Below are 24,368 nucleotides of genomic sequence, written 5' to 3'. Positions count from 1 at the left end.
CCCGTAATTTATCACATCAGTCTTCTTGCAATGATGGGGCCAGTGCACCGGGTGACAGAAATGCCTCTGGCATTTTCATCTGTCAGTTAGAAAGAAGCTTGGGGGAGAAGAAAACAAGAGTACACACCTGTAGGAGAGGATTCTTGAGATGTTATGTCACAAAACGAAGGCAGGCTTACCGACTGAGTCTCATTCTGATTGCAGTGGCTTGAGATCTGGACCACAACCTTAATAGACCCTCGATTTATTGCAAAGTTTTAACATCTCTTGTGAATATAGACAGTCTAGAAATGACAGTCTAGAAATAGACATGGCTACTGAATTCCTGTTATGAGACCTTGAGCATTTTGTGTAACATTTTTGTGTTGTGAAACCAGATTTAATAAGCAAGCAGTGGCTCAAACTGTGAATCTGGACGCTCATACATTGGTTAATCCTTCTTCCTGGCTCTTAACACTTACCATAATTTACAAAATGAGCTTCACGTTTTATTTAAAATCACACTAGCAATTAAACCCATAAGGTTGTCAGGAAACTTTACTAAGGGAGCAAGGGAGGTGAGGGTTGTTGCCATGAACTTCTCTACAACAGAACTTCATGCCATTTTGGTGCAACCACCAAAGGTTCACCTCCGCTGACCATTAAAAAGAATGCAGCTTTAAAGCAACGCAGGTTAGTGAGGTTAATTATTGTAATTGTAAACAAGAAGTTAAGAAAATTGCCCCACAAAAAAATTGAGATCTTTCCACATGCATGGAGGTCAATATGTGTTTTTTGTTTGTTGGATCCTTTGTTGGATGTTTGGTGTCATCCAAAGAAATGTGTTTTCCTCCAAAAGAATACCAGGATTACAATAAAAAAATGTTAATGTTTTATTTAAGAAGAGTTTCATTTCCTCAGGCGTAGGATACAGTTTTGTTAATCAAATAACAACAACAGTCTATAAGTAAGGTCACACACACACTCATTGATTTAACTATAAGGTACATTTTGATCCAGAAAACCTATAACATCTTCTAAAGTGCTCAAAACCACCTTTTAGGTCGCTGCTACTAGTGTTCCAGGACTTAATTTTGCCATTACATACAAACAGACTCACAAGGTTAAAACACTCTCAGCCATGCCGATGTGTCTGTCACAGACACATGCACACATATCGAAGTACACACTTACAAAGACACTTTCGGTCTCTCTGTCTCTCACACACACATAACTGTTCATACACTCAGTAACCACCCAGAGGGGACAGTGAAAGGAGAGTAGAGAAGAGATGCAGAGAGCAGGCAAGGTCGTAGTTCCTGTGGACTGTCTTTGAAAGGGGAGTCGTATGTTTTCCCTCCCCACCCTTTGATGTTAAAGCAGTCTCTTTACTAGTGTAAAGATGGGGTACAATAACCTAGACCCCCTCCAACCCCTCACCTAGCGCCTCTGTACACCCCCACAAAGCTCTGCAGGGGGACAGGTAACCCACAGCAACCCCAGCCAGAAACCAGAATGTGTGTGGCAGCTGTCCAGGACCTGGGCAGTACTGTGCGAGTGTGTGTGCGTGCACTTGTTTGTCTATGTACTATATGTATGCAAATGTTGAAGTCTTTAGGTGCACCAGTCACTGTAACAAACAAACAAGGAAACTTCATGCAGAGTAATGCATTGATTTAGCATTTGATATTTAAAAAGCACAAATGGTTCTGTTTAATAATTTTTCAATATTTTGTCATCAAATTATGCCATCATGAAACAAAAATTCAAATGATTTTCTAACATAGATGAATTAAGCAAAGCACTACACTTTAAATAACCAAATTAAAATATGATGCGCATAGTAAACATTTATACGGAACTCAGTCATTGACTTGTTTTAATGACCAGAACTTTAATAATAAACAAAAGCGAATAGACTTTTTTTTTTTTAATCATTTTGCTTTTTTCTTTTTTTTATCAAGCTCTTCTCTCAAACCTTTATTTGATTTATTTGATTTAATGTCAAACAGTATTTTCATAGACCAGCCTTTAAGGTGTCGTGGATAAATGCAACAAAATAAAATGTTACAACCAAGACAAAAACTGGTGTTTTATAAATATAATAATAAACACGAATTCGTTTGTGTAACTTTATTAGCAGCGTCTTCCTGAAATGCGCCAACAACATTGAGAGTAACATCCTCCTCTCTGCCCCTTAATGCACTCTGGTCGCTATGGTAATGCGTAAATATTTCTTTCAAAATAAGACGCACAACTACAACATGGGAAAAGACCCAGGGAAACCAAGTTAACGATAAAAACCCTGAAAACCATAAATTTCACACCGGAGCTTAAACTCTCACGGCCCGGTACCAAACGACTCAGGGAACGGTACCGGTCCATGGCCCGGGGGTTGGGGACCGCTGTACTATACTGCTTTGGGTGACATCCTATTCTTAATAGGATGTCCACTCAGCCTTTGGAGCTATTACAGCTTCAAACATTCTGGGAAGGCTTTCCAGAAGGTTTTGAAATGTGTTTATGGGAATTTTTGATCATTCTTTCAGAACCACATCTGTGAAGTCAGACACTGATGTTGGATGAGAAGACACAAAGTTGTCCAAAATGTCTTGGTATGCTGAAACCTTAAGATTTTATTTCACTGGATCTAAGGGACTGAGCCTAACTTGTAAAAAAAAAAAACCCAAAATCACACAGTGGTTCTTGAGCTAGTCTGAACATCACATGAAGTTTGGAGGTCTGTAGTGATTGACTCTGCAGAAAGTTGGAGACCCCTGCGCACTATGTGTCTCACCATCCTCTGACCCACTCTCTGATTTTACGAGGCCTGCCACGTCATGGCTGAGTTGCTGTCGTTCCTAATCACTTCTACTTCTACTTCAGTTGACTTTGGATTATTTAGTAGTGAGAAAGATTCATGACTGTACTTGTTGCACAGGTGGGATCCTGTCACCACACTGGAATTCACTGAACTCCTAAGAACGACTCATTCTTTCACAAATGTTTGTAGAAGCAGTCTGCATGCCTATGTGCTTGATTTTATACACCTGTGCCCAAAGAAGTGATTTGAGCACTTGAACTTAGTATTTGAATGGGTGATTGAATACTTTTGGCAATGCAGTATATGTCTCCTCATATACCTAGTGTGAACGATCTCACCCTCAGTTGCTTTATCCTGCCCAACTGCTCAGATACATATGTGACCACAGGGCTAATTTTTGTCCAGTACAAACTCCCCTATTTGTGCTCTCATTTTCTGTATCCCCATCAGTCTCCTTGTTTCCTCTATTTCCAGAGACCCAGACATCTCCTCAAAACAGAACCTTTAGGCTAGCCAGACTGGCAATAACAGAATGAAAGCTGTCTGAAATTAGGTTTTCAGTCCAAAAGAGCTGACTTCCTCTTAAGAAAAAAAAAAGCTGGTTAGGGGAGGATGAAAGAATCCTCTTATGTCAGTAAACTCGTTTCACCATCACCACTGTGCCATGCTAGCCCTGTGTTATCTACGTGTATTTTTGTTGGAACTTGTAGTTTTGGGAGTTGAGTGGCAAAATGGGATTTTTTTTTTTCTCCCCACACCAAGAGGACCAAGAGGGCAAAGATAAGAGAGAGTCCCCTCTCAGCATTAACTACAGAAAATAAGAGAGAGGGAAAGGCGGAGAGCATTAACTGCACAGATAGAGGAGTTAATGGCTAACACAGCAATGCTGTGAAACATACAAACTATACAGAGATCCTGCACTATCCTGTGAGGAGCATCAACATTTATCTGTGGGCTAATCTGAGTTCATCCCTGGTTGGATTTTAGTCTCATAGATTGGGGCAGTAGTACATGTAATCAAATCTCTCCTAGGCTTTTTAATAAGTGCATATTTAACTCTCCTCAATTTTATTTTATTTACTTAACATCAGTTCACAACAACAGTCACTTCAGGGTGCTTCATATCTTATGTAAAAACCCTACAATATGACATGTAAAGCAGGATTTTGTCCAGGCTCAAAATGGAATTTTTGTGAGCACAAATGTTCACACATAAGCACATTTGGTCTGCATATATTTAAAGCAATGAGTCTGTGTTACCTTACTTAACAGAGGTCCATGCATATTCCTTTTATTCTTGGCAATTTGATTAAAAATGTATTTTATGCTTGAGTAAATTAAACCCCCACTCAAACAGAGCTGGTGGAGAAATATTTTTATTGCAGTTCTGGTAATTTTCCTTTGCGGGAGAAAACCAAAGCCTCACTGTCTAGATAAATATTAGTCCTCATTTCAGCTGAGTGCATTTATATCATTTATGTTTCCATTAGTTTATTCTTTGCTTTGCTCTCAGCCTGACTATGTGCATCTCCGTTCCTTAAGTTTAGGACAGTATGCAGCGTTACAAGAAGCATAAAGAGCATGAGAGTGAACAATCAATAGGGAGTAACTAACAGGGAAAGCTTTTCATTTGTGCCTTTCAGACATTTCAACTCCCTTGATGGCAACAACTAATAACTGCGACCCTCAGAGCAGTAGTGATAGCACTTGTGATTTTATTATTCCGCTGAGAAATGTTTTTTTTATTTATTTCCGAAACATCACAGCAGTTTGGTTATTGTTTATACAGTCTGACTAAAAACCAGTCAACAACAGTAGTACAGGGGGACACCAAACAAAGGGCATGAGAAGACAGCCACAGCTCAACCCTTTAAGGAAGCAATGGAAACTGCCTGGAGAATAAAGTGTGTAATAAAGAAGGAAAGCAGAGGCTGTGAATCTGGAATGCTGACTGGTTTGTCTGAGCTGTCAGCCCCAAAGTGTTCGTCCTTCACTACACAACAGTGATGTGTGAATGAATGCGCAAGCATCACCGCTTGTGACCTTGTTTCGGTGTCAGTCTGAGTTCATGCACACGTCTGTCTTTTTGGTATGTTCATATTAATTAGTTGCAGTTATTCCATCTTACCAGTACTTCAGGTGTAGCAGGAAGGTTTGCCTCCAGAAGAGTTTTGTCCTGCATGCAGGTATTTGTCATGTGTTTTTTAAATAACACCTTGCCATTACTCCTACTCCTGATAATCGACTACTAGCACTCATACCACTAATACAGACATAATAGGAAAATCTGATTACACTGTTACATTTCCTATTTTTAAATGTTAATCTGGCTGCAGTGCTGTGCCATACTCTGATTATATGTTGATCTTGATAATATTTTTGTGTGACACCACTGAAAGTTTTTTTTCTCTCTACTTTTGTCTTGGCATACTGTATTATCTGAATTAAACTTCACAAGCACATTGCAAGCCTACCAGGGCCCCACTGGGCCTGTGTGCCAGGATGCACTTATGCCACAGCCATTCGTCCATCTGTCCACAATTAAAAAGAATCACTTCTCCTCCTACAACATTTTCAGAATTTAATCAGACAAGTGCACATTGATCACCTAACGAGTCTTCACGTGTGTTCAAGGTCAAGCTTACAGGCACTTTTCTACTTTCACAAGAATTGCACCACCTCCTAGAGTATTGTACAGATTTTAGTGGAATTTGGCCACATTGATCATGTAATTAGTTTTCACTTACACTGAGTTTAAGGTCAAGATTACATTTGTTTTTTCTGAGCAATAACCTGGGGTTTGTGAGTGATCGTGAGCAGGGTAAGGTACTGCATCACTCATGTTCTGGTTAGTCAGTGCAGGTATTTGTTAATGCATCTTATTCGCTGTTCTACTAATTAATATGGGCTAAATCATTCATTGCTTCATCTAAATGCAGTGCTAGATTGCTGGTATAATGGTGCGCTTGAATTGAGAAAAAAAAACAAACAAACCCAAAAACTCCTGTATCTCTTTTCTCCTGTATGCATATTCTACCACCCACTCCACCCACTGCTTCATGTCCTTCCCTCTTTTATTTTTCACTATCAGTAATAAAAACTTTGAAAAGGAAAAGGACACCACCTCATCTCTGGTTGTCATTAAAGTGTATGCATTTGTATTTGTAGGCCCGTGTCCCTACATGCAATGCTTCGCTTGACCCTTTGACATAAATGGCCCTGTCTATTATGTCTCCTCATTAAGATATTTATCTGTGGTCGTGTTTGGTCTGCCCCTTCTTCGTCTTCATTTGTTCTTTCTCTCACTTGTCCCTCTCCTCAGACTTGGGTTACGCACCTCCATCAGATGGCGTTCTGCCTGGCTGAGCTGCACTTGTGGTCCACTAAGGGCTCACTTCAAGTTAAAGGTACAACTTATCAACATGTTCAATCTCCCTCCCCTCTCTCCTGGATTCCCTCCTTTCCTCTTTCTCCCTCTGCCTTGTTCTGGCTCTTTCTGTCATCACTCACTTTGTTGATGCACTTTCTAAGTACTTAGATCTACTTTTGCAATCTGACTTTCACTTCACATCATTTTTCAACGAATCTGTTTGCACTTTCTCCTGATTTCAGTGTTTATTGCATCATACCTTAAATTCTTTATATTGTTTTTACCTTTTTTGAACACAAGCAGTTACAGAAACCAGGAAGACATCCATGTGTTGGCCAAGGATTCCAGATTTGTTGACAAGGAAAGATTTAATATCTTATCCACTTTCTAGCCTCCCTTCTTCCTATTTTGCTAAAATGCCTTTCCCACTACAAGGTCGCTAGTTTAAAAATACAAATAAATGAAACAAAAGCTAACTAAAAAGAGTCATCTGGCTTTGAGAAGCTTTTTCCAAACAGTGCTGTACAAGACCTGAAAACTATTGACATTGAGAAACTGCCTTGTTGGGCCAAGTGTGGTCTAAGTTTTACTTTTCTGGTAGTTTTTGTGAGGTACCCTACTCTTCACCTATCAGTCCATCTCGTTTCTCCATTTTCTTGTTTTCTCTTCCCTTCCTTTCTGTCTTGTCTTTCACAGTCTGCTGAGCTTCAGGCGAAGATAGTGTCTCTCTGAGGCTGTGTGTGTGTGTGTGTGTGTGTGTGTGTGTGTGTGTGTGTGTGTGTGTGTATCAGCCTATGTGTACACACAGAGGTACGGGAGGGTGTTTATCATAGGTGACAGTGACATATCCTTATTTGTTTGTTATTTTTTTCTCCCCGCTGTGTGTGTTTTCTGCTATCTGAGAAAACGTGGATAGATCCATCTGAGGGTAGAGACCTGGTCGCTGAGGTGTGACGCTCCCTATCACCACCTTTCTTACATCATATACGCCTACCTCAGAAACAAAAGTATAGAACTTAGAAAAGCAGTACAGTGCTGTGAAATGCTGTGTGTGTGTATGTGTTCTGCATGTGCTAATCACATTTTTAATAACCGCTGACAGCATTGCACAGCTCGACTACTTTTGCACAGGGGGACCTCAACAGAAGTCAACAGATTTTAAATAAGGATGCTGATTTGATCTAGAGACTGCCACATGAGGACATCAACACAGAATTAATTGGGGTTTGTGTCCTTATGTGGAAAAACCGAGAATTTTGCATAACAAAAAATTCCCGTATGAAGCCTTTTAATTCCTTAATTGTAGACAAAAAAGGAAGCAAGCTTACAATCTTTCTGTTACTTGTGCTTCATTGCTGCTTGGGAACCAAAAGGCCTGATTTTGATTTCCGTGTGTCCGTAATTATTTCTTGTGTTGGTGCATCAAGTGGTGCTAATCACAAAGTCGTCATGTCCTGATGTTTTTTTACGAGGTGTCAGCGGGTTGACACCTCGGGTTGAAAGAAATAGAATGAAATAGAAGATAGGACTTTTTTTTACCCTCCTGTGTCCCCGGTCTTTGTTGTGGTCAGTTTTGTTTTTTTAGGGGCAGAAATATTTGTCTCTGTAGTTTTTTCACTTCTTTCTTTCCCTCACATCAATTCCAATAGTTTTAGCAGTCTCCCTCCAGGAATTTGCTGACTTTTGTAAGTCCTTATACTGATGCTATGATTATTATCCTTTATACTGAGGCAATGATTGTTGTTCTGTCACTGATAAATTAAACAGCTGTGGCAAAAAAGTGCTGAACAGGCAAACCATAACAGTTGCAGCCTGCATAGACCCGACATGTAGTTACTTTTCTCTGATTTTGTACGCTAACCATTATTTGACATTTTGCCCACTTAAGCAGGATACTATTAAATTATACGATTACAGGATATAATTAAAAGTAAGGTAAAATGTGGTGATCGACTTTGAACAACTCGAACTTTAATAATGTGTTCGTCTGGATATGCGACAGGACTTCAGGTGTCTCTTGGTAAACAAATCTTTCCTTGCATCATCTGTGTTAAATATGTGCTGTAGGTGTGCAATAATGTCTTCCGAAACCCTACGCTGTAACTTGTGCCACTGTGCACATTGCATAAATGCGTCTGCAATGACTGTGATTGGTGTATTTAGTAAGATTTTCTCCTGTGCATTTATAGCGACTACATTTTTTGCTGTACTTGGATAAAATGCAAAAGTATAAATCATGAATTTCCCGTGACACAAATGGATCACGAAAGGTTTTTCTTTCAAAACACAGATCCACGTGATTTGAGGACATCTTAGTCATTGTTTAATCTAGATCATATTATGTCTGTCAGAAAGCAACCCTAAACTGTTACTTAAGGCTGTGGGTTTTCAGTGAGATGCATTTGCAAGACTGAATCTGTCCTAATTTTTAAAACCAAGCAATTTTTGCATATGTTTCCCATACGGTATGTGTGGTATATGTGTTTGTTTGTCTGTCTGTATGTGTTTGTGTGTCTGCCATCAGCCCTCCTGTTGTATTAGTGTGACCTGGCCTCAGGAGCAGCAGCAGAGGCAGCAAGAGTAGTGGAGCGATAAAGAAACGATGTGTTGTGCGAATCTGAAGCTGGCTGCTTATGGTTTTGGGGCCTGCAGGAATAACTCTCACAGAAAAAGTCTCAGCTCAGCAATTTGTGTGCGTATGTGTGTATATTTATCTGTGCGCATATATGTGGGTGTGTGTGTGTTTTTGTGCTTGTTGCATGCCCTGTGTATGTCGGTCATACGTTTCTGTAGCTGTCCACAGACTCTTTATCTGCTTTTTTAAAATGTATATGTTGCATGTGTGTAAATCAGTGTTTGTCCCTTAGGTGGGATGGGTGAAGGCACACTCCTGTCTTTACTAATACCCCTCAGCCCCCCTTCTATATTGGCTCGGACCCCCCCCAGCCCACCCTACCACCTCCTCCTTCTCCCTCACAGGGTCTTATCTAAACTGTGGTGCTGGCAGACGGGACAGGCCACTGGCTGATAGCGATTGTTTATCCCACGGTGCGAAATTGCTGATCTGTCTTCTGCTTTTCCCTGACAGCTAGATGTTCATCTCTCTCTCTCTCTTTCTCCCTCTCTTGCCCCACAGATACAGATATTGGCACCTATCAGTACTACGATAAAGGAGAGCCAGGTAAATAGTGTTTATATTGGATGTCTGTTTGTGTTTAAGATAAGTTGCATTTGCCTTGTTTTTGGGACGTATGCGATTTCCTTATATATAAAGAAGGGCTTTTTGCTGCCTCCTGACACACAGATTATTGGCTCTGCGTATTTTGGTGTCCTACACACATTGACTTGTCCACATAGAGGCTATTAGTATGTAGGATTTACACCCTAAAACCTTATATACACATGCACATACTGCTCACACACGAAAATTATATTAGGCCTCCTTGGTTCTATCTCTTACACTGCCTGTGTTCCTGTTGACCCGGGGTCCTGCCACATAGCGATAGGAAAACTAAGCTGTTGACTTTCTCCTGGATCACATAGCAAGAGGCCCCATGCAGTCCAGCTTCATATTGCCTCAGGCCAGGAGGCTTCCCTTACCATCAGGAAGTGCTCAAATCGCTCTCCCACCGTCTTTGCTGCCTGGGGACGTTCTCCCTTATCCTTCAGGTTTCTCCCCCTTTTTTCCCACATGAGTGGAAACTCTCTTTTGAGAGGATGGGCTACTATATTATCACTAACAAGCTTGTTTAGCAAACTGCATCCATAAACTACTGGGGAACAGTTAATAGATAGCTGAATAGTGCCAAGTAAAATACATTTAATACAAATAAAACACTAGAATTATACTGAATCTTCTTGGAGAGTCTTTTAAAACATTTAACCAAACAACAAATGCTGTTATTTCAAAAGGCACCACTGACACTGTTCCACGTCCAAGTGAAGCCAACAAAAGATTGCTGGTTCAATTCCAGTCAGAGACCTAAATCCCTTTAGGGGTTGTGTCAGGAGGGGCATGCGGTGTAAACCTCTGCCACATCAAACATGTGAAGCTACAATTTGTGATAAATGAGCTGCCCACGTAGCACTATAAAGTACTGCAGTTACACATGTTTCAATATGTAAAGTACAGTGACACACTTATATGGCTGAACTTTTAACATCACTCAGGCACAACAATAAAACCACTATCAAAGTGAAAATTCACTATGCTGCTGGGAAATCCTAGGGTTTTTTAGCACCTCGTCATGGGACATGAAGCATTCCCAGCTGGTCCCTGTGCCCCCGTTTATTATAAAAGAAAATGATCAGGAGCAATCTGACAGACAGGTAGACTTGCCTTCCAAACTCCCCAGATTTCTATCCAGTTGGGCATCTACAAGATATGCCAGAACAACCCTGATCTATAGAAGCTCCACGCTGTAACCCACAAGACCCAACAGATCCGCTGCCAGTGTCCCAGTGCCAGACACCACAAGACACCCCCACAGATCCTGGTCCATCCCTTAACAAGTCAAAGCTGTTTTGGTGCCACGAGGAGGACTCACACGATACTACGTAGATTATTTTAATGTTTTAGCTGATAAGTTTTTTTCTTTTTTGTTTTGTTGTTTTAGCCCAAGAGTCTATCTTACCCTGAGATTTGTCAGCTTATATAAAAGAATTGACATGTTTTTAATTCTGTAGGTTTTGCTTCATTTTCAGTGGAAAATATCAGGACTTGTCTTATCTGAAGACATTTCAATATTTTCATCTGCTGCAATTGGTGAGATGTTTTTGGCAAAACTACTGTACTTTTTTTTTTTAAAACGACTGCTCACATTTTTATGTTTGACTGCTTGGAAGTAATGCAAAGATCTGATCGAACTTGAAATTAATATTACTAATTATATAATGAATATTACTTTATAACCACAATAATTTAGACACTTGGGTTTTTATGCATCTAACAAAGGTTAATTGATATTAGCCTTAGCATTCATGTGGCTTTTTAAGTTTTAAGTTTGATTTGTTTGGGTGAACCAAAATCTAAAATCTGGGACCATCCTCTTTCACCTTACACACAGTGGTTTGGTTTGGTACATATTTTAAATGGAACGGGTTTAACTAATCGTATCTTCCGGTGTAGTGTAGATATAGACCTAAATATCTTTGTTTCATCAGTTCTGTAACATTCCTGTAATCTGTCGCAGTCTCACACTATATGTTTCAGCGCCTTTGTCATGGATTTCCTTTGCTTTGTCATAGTTTTCTGTTTTGTTCTTATTTTGTGTACAGTAAGTCTCCCTGTCTCGTCTCTCCTCTCCGTCTTCCTTTCGCTCTCATCAGGAGGTTTTCTCCCTTCTCTCTCATCTGAGAAGCTGCCTTCTCTTTCATTCCAATCTTCAGTGGAGAGACGATGCTCTTGCTCCAAATCCTTTCATTTGGAGGATTACTAAAGTGTGGCTTGATATCAGAGTGGAGGGAGGAGTGGGGAAGCCGTGGGAGGAGGAGGGAGGGGAGAATCACAATCCAAAAGTATCACAACATTTTCACACAGCGGTGTAACGATAGCTTGGGTCATGATTCGATTTCATATACAATAGATTACATTGGATTACAATAGAATTTGAATGTTTTCTTTTCTCTGTGGCATTCAGCTTATATAAATAAGAGAAACTTTGTATGCAAAACTTTAAAAAACTGCATAACAATGATCTCCATAATGAGGTGGCATGTTTTGAAATGTAAAGATCCCTACAGGCCTGTAGTATTACAAAGCCTCTATAAAAATGGGTTTTGATTTTTGATGTTTCTCTTCAACACTGAATGTTCATATTAGACCAAATAAGCAACGTTCAAGTTGAAAACAACTTAAAGCATTTTTTGGTATGCAGAAATTGCTTTATTAGAATTATGTGGGTATGGTTAGATTAATTTTGATTGGTGGTGACCAAAAAAGTCCTCAGATTTTCAGTAACAGTATGCAATATCACCTTTTGTACCATGTGTTTATGCAGGACCTCGTCACTTATAGGTACAAAGCTGAGAAAAGCAACATTTTCTACTTTGCATGTGTGTAAAGTTTTTTGGGGTTTTTTTTAAGTTTTTTTAGTTTTTTGGTCATTTAAGCAAAATTCACATGTTTTGTTTTGGGTTTTTTTTTTTTAAACACATTGTAAAAAAATTAATCTTTGTATATCGGTAAGACTTCAATGATTGGTTGGTCACTCTAGCCACGAGCATCATTAAAATCAGATTTTGTGTCTAGTTGTTTGTGTTTACCTTTGTTGCTTCCACCTGTCCCCACTAGAGGGAGACCCAAGCTCACTGGAGCAGCTCTGGGGGTCCCCAGCAGCCAGCCCCCCCTCTCCACGCTCCACAGCCCCAGAGCAGGTGCCCATGTCTGGGCCTGTCTGGCCCTTCACCCCCTTATCTGATTAATACTACTAATCCTGGAGGTGTTCCTGCCTGCCAGAGAGGCGGGCCACCAGACTGGCCACTGTCTTGCTCAGGGCAGCCAGGCCGTAAGGCATGGTTGTGGGTTGTACTTTGCCAACATGACCCCTTGGAGCTAAGGGGATGTTTGAGCTCCAGCTTAGTTTTCTTTTTCTGTCTACATCATATAATAAAACTAGATAGCATATTTAAATAATCCCAAATATTGTCCTTTTTTGTATTTTCTATATATTCCAATAATTCTAATAAATCCCTTAATATGGCTTCTTTATTGTTCCCAGCCATTTCCCTGGATCATCACTACTACAATGACAAACTCCAGTTCTGTGAAGGTAAGTTTTCCAGCAGTTTCCAAAGAGTGATTGTCACAATTGTGTCTTTCTTTGAGCTCTGGTCATCTCGCCATTGGATGACCATCCTTCAGAAATCACTGCAATACTCAGTCAGCTGTCCTGTTTTCCTCTTTTCGCTCTCTCCCACCCTCTCTTCCCTCACACTCGCGCTGCTTTTCACCCAGTGGTGGAATACAAACACCCTTATCAGGAGACGAACACTCATCCCCCTGCCCTCTTCTCCCTCCCCTCGCTCTCCTGCCCCCTCCTGCACTCACCCTCCACATTCTCATTTGCATGTATCTGTTTACCTCTTCTTCCCACTTATTCTTAATAGAGAAACCCCACTCCTTAATGGTTCGTTTCTATAAAGATGAAAAGAGAGGCTGTAAAATACACAGATAGGCAAGTGATTGCACCACATTGGAAACACCACTCCTTCATTTCCTTTTTTTCCCCCCACTGAACTTCATGTATATGTGTGGGCAGAAGCACAAATTCAATTAACTGTTTTTTTTTTTTCATTCTATATGCTTCTTTCCCTCTGTTTAACCACTAGAGATGGAGGGGGGAGAAATGGAGGGCTGGAAAATTAAAATAAGGGGGGCCTTGGTGTGGTACTGGTTGAGATATGTTCTGCTAAATGTGAGCTTGCATTTAGGAGATAACTTGTATAAGAGCACCAGAAGTCCTTGATTCTCCTCAAGTATCGGTTTGTGTGCTTTAAAGAGACATTTTGCTTTCAGTAGAATATTTTTGCTTTATAAAGTAAAGTGTAAACAACTCACATACCTGCTGGTACTCCGTTGGTTGTACCATTAATTCATAGATAAGGAGATATGTCTTTTAAATGTCTCACATTTTTGTTAATAGCTCCAATCAGGGTGCCTGTCAATAACAGTCAATTAAACTTGAACTTTATTAAGTACTGTGTGGTGCATGTGTTAGTGTTATTTCGATAATATGATAAAGATGAAAATGATGTATATAATGCTTAAAAAATTGGAAAATATGCAGGTGAGGTGAAGGCAGTGGCGCAAATCACAAGATACATCTATTCATTCATTTTCTTCCACTTATCCAATTCAGTAGTAGCAGTTTTAGTGTTGGGGGCACATATGACTCATGAGATAGAACTGCTCATCTACTAGGTTGGTGGTTTCATCGCAGACTCCATATGTTGGAAGCGAATCACAAATTGACCCCAGTGCATCCGTCAGAGTGTGAGTGTGTGTGAGTAATGGTTAGAAAGCCTTAATTAAAGGTATAGATTAAAAACACTGAACAGTCCTTTTTCCATTTACTTGTTTAGGTTTAGGGAAAAGTTGAAATACTTCTGCTTCTAGTACATGCTTTGACACTCTGGAAGTTACTAATCATTTAAGAAACTTTTTATTTGCAATCATTAAAAAAATGCATAATGTAGTTCTACTAAAAGCTAATTTCTTTATATATCACAATAAACATATATTATAACCTAATCAATTATATCACTGTTAAAAGTACAATGAAGAAATTACCAAAGTTTATTATCAATTTACATTCTTTAATGTATTTTAGGTATTATACAGTGTTACATTTAAGATAAGATGTCATTAGTGCCCTATTTGTATAAAATATGCAAAGTAAATCCAAAAACGCCTAATTAACCAGTTTTATCATTGGCTATCAAGCCAATCTTTTTCAGAGGCTCTTTAAAACCTCTGACTGTTCTTTTCAGTACTGTCATTTCCACCTATGCACTATTGGCTACTTCCTCTTCTGCTCCAATTTCTTAAGTTTACTGGAAGAGAATGGATCAACTCAAAAAGAGAAACTCTTTCAATTAGTGTTTAGAATATATTTAGAATAGAAGTAAGCGTAAGCGTAAGGCTACATTTTTTTTGGCCTGTACAATGACGCTGCAGGCAATAATAACATGTAAATCTCCACATAGAAAGGCCTCAACTGACTCAGACCAGGACCCTTCTGGCTGAGTGCTAACCATCAAACATCTGCACCACGGTAAATGCTGTAGAACTACTCAAATGTGTCCACATGTTGTACTTTTCTCCCACTAGATTACTTAGCAGAGCAAATAACTCTGTCTTTAGTTCTTTCAGTGCAGTAGATTACAAACTTCCTGAGGTAAGGTCAGCTTTATTGCCAAAGCTTTCAGTAAGGAGTTCCCCATTGCCTCCTCAAACCATATTTGTGGTTGAATCACGTGGAGGTTCATTTCGCTGTCTGCACTCTTAGCAAAGACAATTATGCTACAATCCTGGAAATCTGATGTTTGAAAAGTGGTAAAGGAATTAGAAAATGGATCACACCTAGAGAAAATTGTATACAAACAAAAAAGGGACCAATTAGAAGGAAATAGACTAAACTGACTGTTCAAATGATTGGTTATTGGTGCAACAGATAAACTAATAAGTCATTACTGATTAAACGACTGGCTATGTGATCATTCCCCGTGTTCCCATGTATGTGTTTGGTGTTTTTTAAAAACTTCTCTTTTTTGTACATCTGTAATGTGCAAACATTAATACACGTGTTTAAAAAAAATCTTAATAGTTATTGGATTTTTCTTTCTGTTTTTGAACTCAGACATTAATTGTTTGTCTTGGAGCAGTGCAGCAACTCTCTCTGCATGCATTCACAAACACAATCACTGGCATGTGGACCGCCTGCCTCATCTACCTACATCTCCTCATTCCACCTGGCCTTCATTCCTCATATCGTCTCTTCTCACACTCAGATCTCTATTAACTTTTATCATTTCCGGGTTTTGGGCGCCACATTCTTCTCAATTCCCATGAGTGGCTTTTTAAAAAATGTCCGTGTCTGTGTTAAAAAGTTAAGTCACATGATCTCCCGGCTTTTCTTGTGTTTTTCCTCTGTAGCTCGAGGCTATTCGTGGACTCCCAGGAACCGCCGACCAGAAAAGCTACGCGATTCGCTGAAGGAGTTGGAGGTACCCGCCTCCTCTTTTCAGTAGCCCCCACCACCAACTTCACCACCACCATCCCTCCTGGATGCCCCCCATCTTCTTCCTCCCTCTGGGGATTTTTGGAGTTTTCCCTTTCCGAAACGGCCGATTGATTAACAAATAGGGGCATTCTCTCTTTTCTCCCTCTCCCTTCACTCTCCCTGTCGTTCCCGTTTGTTCTCCTCTCTCCCTCTTCTCTCTCATCACCTCTCTTTCGGCCGAGCTCTGTCATCGAGGGGGATATTTGAGGGGATCAGGGGCCTGCCTGCAGCCCCCTCATCCCTCCTCTTCCTCCTTCTTCCCCTCGCTCTCCTACCCCCCTCCCTTCTTCCCCTCTGTACTTGTAGCAGTACAGACCTAGCTTTGTTTGGAACCTGTCTGTGGCTGTCACACACACAGATGCACACACACACACTTTCCCCACCCATCCACCTCCCTCCTCTCACCCGTAACCATTGTCTGAAACTAGAAACACCCCAGCTCACCTCCACACCCCACCCTCCGCCTCCTTTTCCATCCCTCTCTCCTCCCATCCAATCACCCCAGCTGGGTTTGGAATGTGGCAGGAATGACTGACCTTACACACACACACACACACACACACACACACACACACACACACACACACACACACACACACACACACACACACAGAGTTGTTACCTGCACCCCTTTCTCAACCCTCTTCCACCTCTTCATGAGCAGGAACTGCTGCAGTGACCTCCTGTGGTGGCAGTTGCCTGGTACTGTGTGCTACCAAGACAATTTATGCATTAGAAAGTTAGCGAATTGTGACTCCAGAAACTTACACAGACATATTTTTTACTGTTTAATTTCCCACTCTGTCTAAAGCACCTGTCTGGTCTCAGCTCACTTTTGTTGTGTTACTTGGTTCAACTCTGTCTCTTTGTCTTTCTCTCCGTTTGTCCATCGTGCTCATTCAGGAACTGTTGCAGACCAACACCTGCATTCACACCAGATGGAGAAACAAGCACTGCTGCCAGGTATACACCCTCCTAAGCCCAAGACCTACTGTGTGGAAGTAGAGACACACACACATACACTCAGATATGTCTTTGTGGGTGAAGTTTCAAGAGTTTCTCTTTATTATACTACCGCTTACTAGTTCATCTCAAACAATATCAGTATAATTACAACATGGCATTTTTAAAAATCCCTAAGGCTGATTTGCATGTTGCTAATCCTGGTAAAAGCAAGTTTCTAGTTTTTTTAAATGTTAGTAATATGTGAATTTGTTTATTGTGTCATCCCCGAGCACGATCATTTCTTTAACCCCAAGTGATAACAGAGTAGTGAATCTGAGAGTTAAGCTAATTTCTTTAGAAATTAAACTTGTATTAAAATATCAGTTTTATTTTGCTAAGATTAACACAGAAAAATCCCCAAATTTCTTTAGCATCTAACCTACTAGTCCCTCTTTAGGACTCTCGGTTTATAAAAGAAAAATGATTTCCTTCACTATTTTCTTTCTTTCTTGAAATGAGCTAGAAAGACTCACTCTAGACATATTTCTAATATTAAAGATAATCTAAAGAGTAAACAAATTCAAACTATGCCACCAATCATAACAAGGATAAATAAACTGTATTTAATTCAAGTTCATTTTTCCCAGCTTCTTATGAGCATGAATGGAAGCCAGAAGCTGCTGTTTGAATTAGTAACATCATCCTTGGGTTGTAGTAGGAGCACGTAGAGCTGCACATCTCCTTTGGAGCCACGCATTTCTTGTCTTCTTTATGTCTTGATTATTGCTAAGTCAAAATCTGGTACATAGTCTCAACATTTAAGAAAATTACCTGGTTTAATTTCAGATGATAAACTTCATATGTGATGTCTTCTACATCACTAGAAGTCAATTTTCGCTGTTTTATGCAATGCATGCTTCACGTTTCCACATTAAAGTTCTTCCCAAAGTTACCTGTTGGATTTTAATTGTGATGTTACACTTCCTCCTCATAGGTGCACACCTTGTACATTATCTGTGACATTAAATGGGCTTTAAACTCAACAAAGGAGCTGCTCATTGTTGAATGGTGTAATAGAGAGACTAGACTAAATCTCTTTTAGCTGTAGTCATTCTGAGGTTTCTGTTTTTGTGTGTGCTGTCCTGCAGGTCATGCTCAGCAGTGGAGTGCTGGTGACCCTGACTGTACAAGGACCTCAGCTCGAACAAGTGTGTATAGACCGTACATTAGTGGGCCGACTACCAGCCAGCACGGTGACGCATGGTTAGTTGTAGAGGCACACTGACATAATGAATTCTTTACCCCCTAGCACATCATCACAGGACCCTAACTTAAAAAAAAACCCTACACTTTGAAGAAAGTGATCCTGGCCCTTACTTATTGACTTTTAGCTTTATAAGCAGACATACTCATATACTTAAGCCCCCCTATAAAATCAGGCTACTTTAATAGACAGACTTTAGGACTGCATTTTTAAAATGTGAAAATTGCAAACATTTGGACTTTTCACTGTATTTTTCCTGTCAAATGGGCCACATCAAGAGAGCCTGAACTTTTTATTTAGTCAGAAGTTGTCCGTTTTAAAAACATCATCCATCGTCTGCCATACTGCACTAAAGAAAGTAAGTAATAAATAAACTGTCACATGACAGGGTATCTTTTTACATCTAATATTCCATTAAATAACTGAAAGTTCTTTTTTTTCACCGTAGAAAATGAGTTAAGTAGCTTAATGTTTCCTTTTGTTTGTGTTTTTTGTACGATGGCACCGTTGTAAAACTAGGATGACTTAAAATAGAGTAATCTGTAACACATTTTTTTCTTGAAGTGTAAGCCCCAGACTTACTGGTGTATTGCTGAAATTACACTTCATTTTCTTAAGACTCTCAGGCTCATTAGTATTATAAATGGATGGTATATTGAACATTAAATTACACTAAATTAAAGGGGAGCAATTTGGAGAAGTTTCTTTTTTATTATAGCTTAGAAGTGAATAATCTTACTGGTCTCATGTGGCTGTCAAACTAAAATGAGTTTGACACTTATTTGTTTTTTAAAGTCCAGTGATTGTAGCTTTATGTTTCAGGCATTTAAAGCAAGTACAGTTTGATGTATGTTATATGCTTTATTGTAAAGGTATAATAAGAAATTTCTTTGCTTGACCAAACGGTATGAAAGATGAGCAGCGTTTGTATTGACTGAAGGTCTTTAGGCTATGTGGAACATGCATTTTACATTAAATTAAAGTGTTTCAATGCTATATATTTGTGGCCCTTAATTAGTGGCCCTAAGTGCTACTGGGTTTGACAGCCCTGATCAGCTGGTCCAAGACATTCAGGGAGCCTTTAGTGTACAATTAACATCATAAGACATTTTTGACTGTCGTATTGGTTACTTTGGTGCTGCTGATGTTAATTAGTGCTGTTGCAACCGGCATGCCCATTATAGTGTAAACAAAGGGCTTTCTGGTGTATTGTTTTTATTTTTGAATTTACTGAAAGAAATTCTGTTTTTTAGGTGATTTAAATATTCCAGAGGTTCATTGAGCTTTAAGCAGATTTACGGACACAAACATCATGCCCGGCTACCTCTCTCTGCCCACAGCAACAAACAAACAAACAAACAAATGCGAACGCATTAGCATTTAAATGTTCAGTTTTATAAAAACCACAATGACGTCTATACCTCGCACTTTCTCTTACAGCGGCGGCATAGACGCCGCAGTTACACCTGCTCACCCCACATGCATCTACCGTCTACCCTTTCCTCGCCACTCTGTCACGCAAACACTCTCTCGCGCCACACGCGCCAACTCAGACACACATAACAGGTGCCACAGGTGAGCAAGGCGACTCTGCTAGCTAATTGCGGGCAAATCCTTTTGTGCTGTGTGTGTCCAGGGGCCTTCCCTTAAGAGCATCCATCAGTGTTTTTCCCTCCATCGCGCGTTCCTCCAGGGAGTACCGCCCCCCTCGCGCTGCACTCCCTCGCTCTGCAGACCTGGCAGGAGAGAATAAAGGGCTGTGGACACCGGCCCAAATCTGCTAATTATTTCTTTCTTTCTGTATCAATTATTTGTTCATAACACCGCCCTCCCCACTTCCGCCCGGGGTCTCTAGACACTTGATAAAGCCCCCATAGTACACACACACACACAAATTGGCATACAGACATACACACACTTGTCCCCATATGCATACATTTGCGATTACAGATTTTTCATTTCTTATTTTTTTACCCTCTTATAGACAAACAAACACTTTCTGTATGTCCACTCACATTTACACACACAGACACACACACAGGTACACACACACTAACTCATCTCCCGCTGCGCTCCATTCAAAGCCTCAGAGGCACTAATTATTAGAGTAATGGTTGTGAGAGGGTGGGTTCCGGGGATTGTGTGCGTGTGTGTGTGTGTGCGTGCGTGTTTTCAGGGTGGTGCAGTCGGTTAGAGGTTCTCACATCTGCCACTTGTTAAATTAGCCTGAGACAATTAGAGTAGAGAGCCTTAGTGGATCACACCATCTAATGCTTACAATGTACAGTTACTAAAACAGTTTACAATTACAGTTTTAACTCCTATATGCGTGTGTCTGTGTGTTTTGGTTTTTCTTGTTGTGTAAGGACATATGTGAGGTCAACGTGTGTTAGATTTTTTTTATATATATCTAAATTACTGCCATGTCAGATAAGTTGAAAACTTACTTAAATTGCTGCTCATATTGATATTTTTTTCACCATCAGTTAATGTGAATATTATTTTCTTCATCGTTTTATTTGTTTAATGCATGAAAAGTAAACCATAACTTCCCGCAGCCAGCCTTTTACAGCCCAAAGTGTATGATTTTCTGTCATGTGTTAGACAGGAAATCCTCATATTGTGAGAAACAATATTTGGCATTTTGCTTGACAATTATGAAAATACTTTTCCTTCATTTTCTTTTACCCAAGCAATTAATTGGCTAAATATTGCAGCTGTAGTCGAATCTTAAATTAAACTCTAAGCCGCTGCGTAATGCCAAAGAATTCATTTTCATTGTCTGAACGGGATTGGACAACTTTCTAAATGGAGAGAAAAAAAGCTTTTTGGTGTTTGTATGCAAACGAAAATCCCTTTGATTTGCATGGTTTCAGCTAAATGTGAGGTTTGGTACTTAAAGCAACTGCATCCAGGTCTGTTTTTATTTCACAAAGCAACAAAGCACACTCGTACTCCTTTGTTAAACTTTGCATCCTGAATGCTGGTTACGACAGTGTTCCTACCATGAGCTCTGATTGCATCATAAAGAGCTGCAGATTACAAACATTTTACACCATCAAAGTATTAGCAGCTTCCTTTGGCCGGTGGCTGGGCCAAGCTGCGCGTATGCTCTACGATTAAGCATCCTTAAGTGATTTTTTCATAGCCGGTTTCATTTACCACTGTTTAAATGTGCTTTGGTTAAGCCCATTGGCCTCTTATGTCAACATGCTGCTGAGGAGATGGCATTAAATGGATTTAGGGGACTGTGTGTGTGTGTGTGTGTGTGTGTGTGTGTGTGTGTGTGTGTGTGTGTGTGTGTGCATTTTGTCTGAGTACGTTTCGTGGGGCCATGTGTTAGCTTTGCCGTATGCTTGTGGGCGTGAATGCATTTCTACATGTGTTACTGAGTGTAGAAATGCATGCATAAACCGTGGTTGCAGGCTTGTCTGTATGAATGTATTTGTAGCTATCCGTGCATTTGTCTGCAATGGTAGATTTGAATGTGTCTAAAATGTGTGTGCGTCTGGGGTGTTCACGGGTGGGTCATGAAGGTCTGGTTCTTAATGCCAAATCAGCCACCTGGTCCCAGATTGGGCCACAGCCTGGGTTCACATCCCTTCCTTCATTTGGAAATGAATGGGATTAATCTTAATCCCGTTTATAGACACCCATCGAGATCAATACTAAACTGCATTTAACTCGATTTGTCTATAATCTATTACAAAGACGCTTACTACTGCATTAAATGTTGTTTTGTAAAGCTAAGGCATCGTTAATGGCTGGGTTTTTTTTTTTTTTTTTTGTTGTTGTTTTGTTTTTTAATGGTTTAAGCCTTGAACCAGTTTTAGTTACGAATGCTTTATAATCCAACTTCAACATGAGGACAACCTGACTCAGTTGACCTGATTTAAAATGCTAGTTTTTCTGCATTTCTCTTCGCACGTGAATATTTGCATATTAATTTGAAATTTTCACACAACAGGATAATTTGACGTGTAATCGTACCAATACCCTACGTTTATAAATACACACATACCATGATTAATTGCTGGTTAGATTTCTGAATCTCGGGGTGCAGCCTTACTCGTTCAACTCAAAGCAGCAGATATCCTGCATGTGTAACAACACCCCCACCCTTTCCATTTAATTGGTTTCATAAACAGATTAATTTGAAGGAGAGGGAGGCTTAATTGCTAATCAGCATTTCCATGCAGCTCCTGAAGAGTTGAACAGGATCAAGTGTGTTCTTCTACCACAAAAAGGCCTTAGAGCTTCCAGTGCACTGACAGGAGGGGAAGAGATACAGAGGAGGGGGGGATGCAGGAAGGTGGAGATAGGAAACGAGTAGACTAGGTGAAAAGGAAAGAGTAGGAAGGAAGAATTATTGACGGGATGTGAGACAGATGCTCAAAACTAATGGAAACCGATGAAGGGTGATAAGCTGCATTAAAGTGTAAGGAGAGCATAATGTTTAGAAAGGATCTCCAGGACGCTGTACAGGTTGCAGAGTTAACAGTGTGGAAGCTAACAGGATAGGTCTGGATATTTTCCACATAAAAAGCCCAGTCTTTATTACTTGATGTGTCCAGCTGTCAGTGATTAATGATGAATATTAATGAAGCTATTGCAGACTTTGTAGATTTACAATCAGAAAAACTTGATGAATCATAACATGCAGATTTGCTACTAAATTATTCCACATTTTTCTCATGTGTTTACAAGTAAAAGCTGTAATTGTGCTCTAATAATATGGTTCTCCTCAATAGCACACAGTTGTGGTGGGTTTTTTTGTTCTGCTTTGAATGATGACATTTCGTGTGACGATGTCTTTGCCAGCGGTGCTGAGCGATAGGCTGATTCTGCTGTCCTTCCTGGAGCAGAGCCAAGTGGCGGCAGTCTACCTGAACAAAAAGACCCAGAACTCCCCAGAGACTGGCAGGCGAACAGACAAACTCTCACCCTCTGAAATCAAGGTACAGGTAACGCATTGATGGAGAAATGTGTGTGCTTAAGCATGTGTGTCTTTAGGTTGATGATTGCAAAAAGAGAGGGAGAAGTGTTTAAAAAATAAAATAAAACGGAGGCCAAAAAGAAAAAGTGCACTCAATGTAGCCAGCTGCTTGGGAAACACTTCCAGAGTGTTTTCTTGGATCAGTTTCACATTCGGTAGGGTACTTTTTCTTGTTGAGATTAAGTAAAACAGTTACATGTCCTTTCAGTGGACACCGGAGAGGAAATGCCATTAAAAATAACTATGAAAATGCTGCTAGGAAAGAAAAAAAACATGTTGAAGCTCAGTCAGAACCTGCTGGGTCCTTGATTTGTTATTGACCTTCTCCCTGTGACAGCTAGATAAATTACCAACTCTGGCTTGGAAAGTCCACTAAGAATAGTTTCCTCCAGTCTGTTCTCAATCTATATGGACGGTGGCATGATTTTTGTAATCTGTAGACCATCACTATGGATTTTGACAAAGATGTGAAAATTAAATCTTATTTAAATGGCTGTAAATAATAAACCATTAATCCAATATTTTTCTCATCACATTTTCTTAAATATGAGGTTGAACGCTCGGCCTTGTGGCAAAATGTGAAGAGGTTACAAAAAAAGAAATCTGTTCATGATCGCGAACACAAATTATTTCATTTTTGTGAAGTTAGAATGAATTTGAATGTAATGCATTTCAGTGGGAAGTATGTTTCATGTCTTTTGCATGTATTTTATCCAGACTGTAACCTGTGTCACCCTGCAACTAATAAAATGTTTATTAATAAGATGTAATAAGATGTTTCTGTAAACCTAACTAAGAAGTTTATAAAACATAAACATATATCCTGAACCTAACAAAAAACCTCTTACTACCTAAACCTAACACAGTTTCTAATGATAATTAATAAGGCAATTAGAGTAAAGCAGTTGAAGTCCCATGTAGGCCTCCAACTGTGGTCTGTGATGTAAAAAATGAAATGATTCACACCACCACCAACTGCTCTTTTCATGCTTTGAAAGAGGAAAATATTCCATTTGTACACATGACATGAATCAGCACATATGAGACCAGTCAAACGGAAAAATTGTTTTCAGAGACACACTTCAAGAAAATGAGGGTGGGAAATGGATTAAAAGTCATAAATATTTCTCCAACTGGTTCAGTTTAGTATTACATCAATACAATATACATTATCATGAGAATGTAGCCTTTATAGCTCACATGTTCCC

At 39.8% G+C, this 24,368-nt stretch overlaps 1 protein-coding gene across 2 annotated transcripts in view; it reads left to right on the top strand.

Annotated features, from left to right (window-relative positions):
- Positions 1 to 6,149: 6,149 nt before the first annotated feature.
- wdpcp (WD repeat containing planar cell polarity effector) overlaps positions 6,150 to 24,368 on the top strand; it is a 59,864-nt gene continuing 41,645 nt past the window's right edge. Inside the window, exons 1-8 of one of the 2 annotated variants that reach the window (XM_085369046.1) lie at positions 8,776 to 8,865; positions 9,310 to 9,354; positions 10,878 to 10,938; positions 12,893 to 12,943; positions 15,829 to 15,899; positions 16,859 to 16,918; positions 18,049 to 18,163; positions 22,986 to 23,122. In XM_085369046.1, the coding sequence (XP_085225172.1) occupies positions 8,776 to 8,865; positions 9,310 to 9,354; positions 10,878 to 10,938; positions 12,893 to 12,943; positions 15,829 to 15,899; positions 16,859 to 16,918; positions 18,049 to 18,163; positions 22,986 to 23,122 (630 nt within the window). Of the gene's footprint in view, positions 6,211 to 8,775; positions 8,866 to 9,309; positions 9,355 to 10,877; positions 10,939 to 12,892; positions 12,944 to 15,828; positions 15,900 to 16,858; positions 16,919 to 18,048; positions 18,164 to 22,985; positions 23,123 to 24,368 lie in introns of those variants that run through there. The other variant, XM_085369047.1, reaches the window with a different exon arrangement.

This window comes from Diplotaxodon limnothrissa, linkage group LG13 (assembly GCF_057381915.1).
Source record: "Diplotaxodon limnothrissa isolate DT_005_m linkage group LG13, D_limnothrissa_male_GT1.1, whole genome shotgun sequence".
Lineage (NCBI taxonomy): Eukaryota > Metazoa > Chordata > Actinopteri > Cichliformes > Cichlidae > Diplotaxodon > Diplotaxodon limnothrissa.
The sequence above is the reverse complement of the archived record's forward strand: the minus strand, read 5'-3'. Positions and strand labels throughout refer to the sequence as shown.